The sequence below is a fragment of the Propithecus coquereli genome, unplaced genomic scaffold (genome assembly GCF_000956105.1).
Source record: "Propithecus coquereli isolate 6110/MARCELLA unplaced genomic scaffold, Pcoq_1.0 Scaffold43, whole genome shotgun sequence".
Lineage (NCBI taxonomy): Eukaryota > Metazoa > Chordata > Mammalia > Primates > Indriidae > Propithecus > Propithecus coquereli.
Window position 1 is genome coordinate 1,153,069 of NW_012150063.1, and position 8,760 is coordinate 1,161,828.

Consider the following 8,760-nt stretch of genomic DNA (forward strand, 5'->3'; position numbering starts at 1 on the left):
TCCCTGCTTGTATGTTGATCCCTATATGTTGATTCCTGGAATCAGCTTTTTTCTTGAAATCTAGGTTCTTTTTCATAGGGAATGGTATTTAGAAACCAGTTATAGGTGCTAGGTGTGCCTTTCTTGAGCAGTGATACTGCAGTAGCAATGAGCATGTCTAATACCCATAACTTGGTTTTGAAGCACCATTCTGATTTCAGGGCTGGGGCGGGGAAAGTAGAAGATGAGCCTGGAATATCTCGTGCCACAGAATAAGGAAGTGCTCACAGAATGACAGGGATATGTCAAAAGGACACAGAAGCTAGCTAAACGGGGCTACTTCTGGCCAAACCTGGAACAATTTGAACATTAAAATGCTATAGCAATGGATTATAACCACTGAATAAAATAAGAAATCATGAGTCTATAGTGGCATAAATAAATCAGTGAATAAATTGAAAGTTTTTTTTAAATTGAAAGTTTAATGAGCAATGGGATAATTATGTAGTTTCAAACTGTCTCTCCATGAAATACTTAATTACAAGGGGAATAAAGAGTATCTGTGTCATGGAGAAACCCACAGACACTACCTTAATTGTCATGGTCAAAGTTAATTAATAATAGGACAAATCAAAATCTTTCGCCGCCTAATAGGATGTAGTGAGAAAAACACAGTGTCACTTCTACTATATTCCTGCCACAGATGCACCATCTGAATTTCATTGTAAGGACACATCAGAGAAACCCAAACTGCGGGACATTCTTCAAAATAACCATCCTATAATATTCAGACATATTAAGGCCTTGAAAATCAAGGAGAGACTAAAATACTGTTTTAGTTTGAAGAAGACTGTGGATGTGCAGCAACTACATGTAACCCGTAATGCTGATCTGAACCCTCTATAAAGGACAATTGGTGAAACTTGAATGAGGTCTGAGGATTAGATGGTACTAATATATCAGTATTAATTACCTGATATTTGTGGCTATATTGTGGTTATGTAGGAGAAGATTCATATTTATAGGAAATGCACCCTAAAGTATTTGGGGGTGATGTTAACTTAAACGGATCAGAGAAGAAAAAAGTTCCTTTTACTTTACCTGCAACTTTTCTGTAAGTTTCAGATCGCTTCAAAAAGAAAGTTTTGATGTATAAGTTTTGTATATTACAAAAGTTTTTATTTTCAGGGCTGTTGCAAAGAAGGTTCATAGTACAATCCAGAAAATTAAGAAGGAGGGGAAGATGTCTGAGTGCTTGTTAAAAACTTTGCTAAACTGTAAAACTTTTGAAGAACTAGAACATGTGGTAAGTTACCCTTTTTATCTTTTAATATAATACCTGAATATATTATGATTTGGATCTTTTTGTAGTTAAAGACGACCAAGAAGTAAAAAGTTAAAGTATTGCCACCATTATTTAATTCAACGAAATATTTATTCTTTATTCAATAGATATTTAGAGAGTACTTTTTTTTTGTGCTAGACACTTGAGTTTGTAAAGATGAATAAATGTATAATCATTATCCTCAAGGAATTCCCAGTCAAGTGGGGAAAGAGAGTTGATAACGCAAATGTGAAGCTTAAGGGAGAGGGCCGAATTGGAGACCTAGATGTGAGTGTGTTCAGCCTTTAGTTGGTATTTGAAACCATGAGAATAGAAGAATTCACTCAGGGAGAGTTTGTGGGGTGAGCAGGTCAGGATAGACCACTGGGGAACATCAACTTTTAAAGTGTGGGTGGAGGAGGGGAGGGCCTAAGGAGACATGGAAGAAATGGTCAGAGAAGTATGAGGAGTATTAGGAGATGATGGTACCTTGGAACAGGAGGGAAGAGAGTTTTAGGAGGTAATGATCAATAACTAAATGCAGCAGAGGAATTTGGCAAAATAAGGACTGAAAAAAATGTATGTTTGGTAATTAGGGGATCATTGTGGATTTTAATGGTACCACTTTCAGCAAGGTGTATGGAAAGAGAAGCCAGGTGGTGGCAGGTTGAGGGGCAAATGTGGATTAAGAAGTATAGGCTTGTGTGTAGATAATTTTTAGAGGAGCTTACTGGAGTTGAGGAGAGGACCTTGGCATCCAGGCAATCAGTTTCTAAGATGAGTGAAACCGAACAAATAGGTAATATAGCATATAGAAAAGCATGAAGAATAAGGTAAGGCACACACCATCCTCATACAGTAAATATTATCTGGTTGGTATTACTTCATCTCTGAAGGAGGAGGAAAGGGTTGAGAAAAAGATGTCTTAAGCATTCTCAGCATGTCCTCTAATTTTATATCCTAGTTTTAACTTTTGCTTTTTAAAACTGAACCATATGATATGTTTTCTGCCTTTTTTTCCTAGTCTGCTCCATATAAAACTGGGAGCAAAGGCACTAAAGCCCAGAGAGCAAAACAGTTGGGATTAGAAGGAGCAGCCAGGACACTGCTTGAGAATCCAGGGGTGCTCAATCTGCTCTCTTATGTTAGACCTGATGTTAAAGGTACCAGCTTTACTTACAGAGGTCGTCTTTGCTTTCTTTTTTTTTTTTTATTTGAAAACTTATGTTAAAAAGTTGTTTCATTTGATAATGACTATATAAAAGAATATTGTAGCATATAAATAATAAATAATTCTAATAAAATAAATCTTGGTATACCTATTGCTTAGCCACTCTGCTTTCCTTTTTTAATGAAGTGCCTGTTCTAGTCTTTTGCCCATTTTTCTATGTATTTCTCTTTTTCTTATTCATTTATAGGTATTTTTTAGATAGTCTTTGTCACTTATGTGTTGCAAATCTTTTCTCCCAGTTCATAACTTGTCTTTTCATTTTCTTTATGCCATCTCTTAGTACATGAGGATTGAATGTGGATTAAGAAGTAGAAGCATTGTGTGTAGATAATTTTTAGAGGAGCATGCTGGAGTTGAGGAGAGGACCTTGGCATCCAGGCAATGAGTTTCTAAGATGAGTGAAACCAAGGAGGAAAACTAAAGAAGGTTTTAGTTTTATTATAGTTAATTTGGCTGGGCGCGGTGGTTCACACCTATAATCCTAGCACTCTGGGAGGCTGAGGTAGGAGGATCGCTCGAGGTCAGGAGTTCGAGACCAGCTTGAGCAAGAGTGAGACCCCGTCTCTACTAAAAATAGAAAGAAATTAATCGGACAACTAAAAATATATAGAAAAAATTAGCCGGGCATGGTGGCGCATGCCTGTAGTCCCGTCTACTTGGGAGGCTGAGGCAAGAGGATCACTTGAGCCCAGGAGTTTGAGGTTGCTGTGAGCTAGGCTGATGCCATGGCACTCACTCTAGCCTGGGCAACAAAGCAAGACTCTGTCTCAAAAAAAAAAAAAAAACTTAATTTATTAATCTTTTAAGATAATTGCTTTTTTTCTTTTTAAAGAAATCCCTTCATATCTCAAGGTTATAAAGATTCTTCTATATTGTTTTTTAAAGCTTTTATTTCTAAAAATTTATTTAATTATAAAAGTCATATCTACTCTTTAAATAGAATTTCAACAATTCTGACATGCATGAAGTATAAAATGAAGCCCTATTCCCACACTCCTAAGAGTAAAGTTATCTTTTTCTGAAATTTACTTCCAAGTGTATCTTTCTGTTGTGCGTATGTGTGCACAAGAGAGAATGAGAGTGAGGGATGAAAGGAGAGATATTTCTAAGAAAAACCCAAGGAAAATGACAATTGATACATGCCAAAATGCATTGGTTTTATTGTCAAAATGAACCTTTGAGCGAGAACCTTCTGGATAAGACTGGCTTTTTTTCAGGAGTTCTCTGTTGGTGTTTAGTGGGGGGATTGATGCTCTGGTGATCCATGCTCTTTTAAAAATTTGTTTTAAAAAATATTTTAGAAAATTGTATATATTTAACATGTCCAAGATGATTCTTTGATATACATATACATAGTGAAATGAGTACTGTAGTCATGCAATATTGTACATGATAATCAAGCAAATTAACATGTCCATCATCTCACATAGTTATCTTCATTTTTGTGGTAAGAGTACCTGACATCTACTGTTTTGGTAAATTTCTGGTATACAGTACAATATTATTAACTGTAGTCCTCATGCTGTACATTAGATCTCTAGTCTTATTCAACCTTCGTAACTACAACTTTGTAGCCTATCTCCCCATTCCTCGTCTCCCTTCCAGTCTAGTCTCTTTTGTGCTTCTCTTGATTCTTTAGGCCAGGAGATATAAATGTCTGTAGGGGGCAGTCTCTGATAACAAAATCCACAGTGTGTACTAAACTGTAGAAAATTATAGCATACCACAGCCTGTTTTTGTTTTAAATAATCCAGCAAATGTGAATTTGTGATTTAAAAAATTGAGTAGGTATGCCTGTAAAATACAAGTATCTGTTCATACTCAAACACACACATCTTAATATGTTTGGAAAAGGGTGATAATGAAAAGAAAAAGCAAAATAGGATTATGTGAATTTAGAGATGGGTTAAAATGAGTAAAATTCAAATTTAATTTTTCAATGTGTATTTATAATTAGATTTCCAAATATTTGCAACATTTAATATTTTAATAACAGCTGAGACTGTATAGCTAAGCATTAAGGTTAACCACAGTGAGAACTATCTGTGCCCAGTCATGGTATGTTTTATTAGGATTTTCAGAATGTTAGATGCACAAAAGTTTATTGACTGCTCTTATTTTTATTTTTCTTGTTATGGTTGATTTCCTTTCCTTTTACTTCCCATCACTGTTGGTACAAAGTCTCCTGAGTTCCTACATATACTGAGTTCCTACTGGGTAGGTTTTTGATAACCATATCTCTTTGGATTGTCATAAATGGAATACATGATCATGGACATTTGGTGATTCTTCTGATAACATGGATAGTTCAGGGTTCATCACAATTACGAAAGTACCATACTAGCAGGTATATCAGGACTTTCTGTTTCCTTTACCTTCTCTTTCTTTTATCTTGATCAAAAGTGTAGAAAAGTAATAATTAATTTCAGATAAGCTAACTACTGCCTTTTAAAATTTGTTTGGAATGTTTTTCCTTTCTCTTCCCTTCTTTACGCTACACACATGACTCATGATCACCTTCAATTCTATTATTGTTTTTCTGAAGAAGTTTCATCATTCTATCGTTCCTCAAAGAAATACTTAAGAAACCAGATACTGTAGTTTTTCCCCCAATAGAAGACACTTCTTGCTTACTATAGACCAACAAGAATTTGGTCTGAACTAAAAAGCTATATTGTGCCGCAAATGAAATATGTCCTAGGAGATCCCTATGTTGTATCCAAGGGGGAGTAGGGGGAGTAGCTGATTGTTCTGTTATATGTGAGAAGAGGTAGCCCAGGTGCAGATAAACTGAAAAGAAGTGTTGGCCTTTCAATTTTTATTACAGGTGTGGAGGTTTGGAGATTCTTTAGCTGAATTTCATTATAAGGCAAGGGATATGATTTTCTGGTTCTGTGGCCTTTATTTCCTCCTGATTTCACTAAGGGGCTAAATTTTTGGAACTTCTATTATCCTTAGCTGTATTAATCCCAAAATATCAATTCTCTTTGATTAGGAAAGGAGCATTTTCAAAATACACAGGACTTTCTTTTTCAGTTGTTTTTCTCCCTAGTTGGACTGAGAAGGGGGTATGTAATTCCAAAGAGTTTCCCAAATGGCTCTAAAAATTTCTACCTTGCATTGAGAACCACTGCTCTAGAGGTAGCTCAAGGTACCTCCCTAGCAGTGGTATTTTAAAGTTTTGTTTCTGAAAATTCCTTCACAGGGAAATTTTCTTAAACTGTAAATAGAATTCCTATTTGTTTCAATGACCAAATTTTTTTCTTCAAATTTCTTTAAAATATAATTGACCTTTGCATAATGCAGGGGTTAGGGGCACCAATCTCTCACACAGTTGAAAATCTGAGTATAACTTTTGACTCCCCCAAATCTTAACTACCAATAGCCTACTGTTGACTGGAAGCTTTACTGATAATATAAACAGGCAATTAACACATATTTTGTGTGTTATATGTACTCTATACTGTAGTCTTACAATAAAGTAAGCTAGAGAAAAGAAAATGTTATTAAAATCGTAACAGAGAAAATATGTTTACTGTTCATTAAGTGGAAGTGGGTCATGATAAAGGTCTTCATCCTCATTGTCCTCATGTTAAGTAGGCTGAGGAGGAGGAAGAAGGGAAGGGCTTGGTCTTGCTGTCTTAGGGGTGGCAGAGGTGGAAGAGGTAGAGGAGGTGGACAGGGAGACAGGAGAGGCAGGCACACTCAGTGTAACTTCTATTGAAAAAAAACATATACAACTGGATCCGTGCAGTTCAAACCTGTGTTGTTCAAGGGTTAACTGTAAATATAGTATTTCAGTAGTTAACATTAGCTATTGTAACACAAACCAAAGTTAGGCATTTTCTTTTTATTAATTATGCCATAATAAATCTGTTCTCCTGTTCTCTTTGGCTTTTGTATCCATTACTTGTTAGAATTATACTCACAGAAAAACACACATATGATATATAATACATGTGTAATTCAAGTTTTAATGCAAAAAAGGAAAAGCTTTAATGCAAATAGAACAATGAGGACAATAGAAATGAAAAGAGGCAAGGCAAATGATCTCTCTGGATGTATAAGTTGGTATCACAGGGGCTATGATGTACAAGACTTGCTGCTGTAAATTAGCAAACCAAAAGCACCTAGAACTTAATGCCCCATTTGTAAACAAATCTTAATTGTGAAGTTGAATGACTGCATGATACCTCTTGTTTTGTGCTTATGAGATTTGTGAAATTCAAATGGATCATTGAAAATGTGAATAAATGCTGTATAATCAAAAGTAAGAAGTTAATACAATTGCCTGTAAAGGAGAATTTTTATAACAAATGGAATAGTGTACCTTGGTACATGACTCTATTAATACATATTTTCTGTAATACTTTTTTTTTTTTTTTTTTTTTGAAACAAGAGTCTTGCTCTGTTGCCTGCGCTAGAGTACCGTGGCGTCAGCCTAGCTCACAGCAACCTCATACTCTCTGTGCTCAAGCAATCCCTCTGCCTCAGCCTCTGGAGTAGCTGGGACTACAGGCGTGTGCCACCACACCCGGCTAATTTTTCTGTTTTTAGTAGAGATGGGGTCTCACTCTTGCTCAGGCTGGTCTCAAACTCCTGAGCTTGAGCAATCCTCCCGCCTTGGCCTCCCAGAGTGCTAGGATTACAGGCGTGAGTCACTGTGCCTGGCCCCCATAACACCTTTAATTTTTGCAAACACTTCATGAAGGAAGTACTATTATTATTATTCCATTTTTATAGGAAAGTAGCTTTAAAAGAAGGTACAGTGAAGTCAAGTAACTTGCCCAAGGTCTCATGCTTGCTAAGTGGCAGAAACAGATTAGACCAGGCAGCTCACTCCAGAGATACGTTTTTAACCGCTAGGCAAGACAGTATGTAAAGGGCCTGTATTATTGCTTTTGGAGACCTGTTTTTGTTGCAGAGGGAAGCTAGTCGCTGCTATTGTACCTTTCTGTCTTAAGGTTGTCAATTAAAGATTTTATTTTGTCCAAATTAATTTGCTGTGATTTAATTATAGAATTTAAAACCAATCTTATACTTTTTGTTTTTCTTTTCCCTCTTACTCTTCTCCTAAAGGGCTTTCAACACTCCAGGATATTGAAATAGGAGTGCAGCATATTTTAGCAGACATGATTGCTAAAGACAAAGACACGCTTGATTTCATTCGGAAATTGTGAGTAACTCTTACAGAGTTTTTTGCTTTGTGGACTCATGCTGTTAATGGTTACATGGTTAGTGCTAACACCAGTGTTCATTAAAAACTTTATTTTCCAGCTTTGTTTTTTCAGTAGCAGAACTCTTTGTTCAAACAACAGAATCTTAATATATAAAACAGATAAAAGTAAGATTTTAATTGAATTCTGGGCAGGGAGCCTGGAACTCTGCCTACTCATCTCCTTACACTGAGGCACCTCAGTGAAGGGCGCTGATGAACACAGCTTAAAAATCACTGCACTACACAGTATATACTAGAGAGAGTCATGTTCATTTAGAGTGGGCAGCATTGCTTTTTAAACATGTTGATTGTGATTTATGCTTAATTTTATAATATCTCATTTCTGGTGTTTAACAACAATTGGGTTTACTTGAGGATATATAATATCAGGTACGGATAACAGTGCTGACCTCAAAATGAATTTTGGCTTTTGAGGAGAGCAGCTTATCCATGGCATCACACATCCAATTTATAAGAAATTAAAGCTCTTTGACCTAGAGCCTATTTGGGCTTATGGGTTTTATGCTTCATGAAAAAAAGACATTCATTTAAAACCCTGTTTTTGTGTACTCTGTTCTTTTTCTGCTGTGTATCAGAAGAGAAGACAGGTTTCTGTCAGAGGTCTGCCCTTCCTCTCTCTCTCTCTCTCTCTACGTCTCTAGCTGTGTGAGTTGTACAGAGGAGACGGAAGGTAGAGATGACTCAATTGATTACTGTTGATTGTTAGGGTTTTTGTTAATATAAGAAAGAACTTTTCTATTTTCTCAGTGGTCCCAGCAGGAATGAGTTGAAATAGGAGAATTGCTCAGGTTTTAAAATGTGTTTTTGTAAGTAATTATGCTGCTGAAATTTGGTTCAGTTTTATAAATTGTTATTGGAAGCTGTCCTGACGTATCCTTTTGTTTGCCTTCTTTTTAGTTTTTAATTGACTATGACTGCCCTTAGTGGTTAGAAAAGGAAGATATTTAGACTAGAGTTATTGGTCTAATTTTTATAGATAGTTTTGGT

The 8,760-nt window shown here is 36.0% G+C and overlaps 1 protein-coding gene across 1 annotated transcript in view; it reads left to right on the top strand.

Moving 5' to 3' along the window:
* The window catches only part of LOC105817942 (S1 RNA-binding domain-containing protein 1-like), a 155,489-nt gene that overhangs the window by 13,556 nt on the left and 133,173 nt on the right, over positions 1–8,760 (top strand). Inside the window, 3 exon segments of the mRNA XM_012653788.1 lie at positions 1,168–1,285; positions 2,328–2,466; positions 7,614–7,710. Coding sequence (XP_012509242.1) covers positions 1,168–1,285; positions 2,328–2,466; positions 7,614–7,710 — 354 coding nt within the window.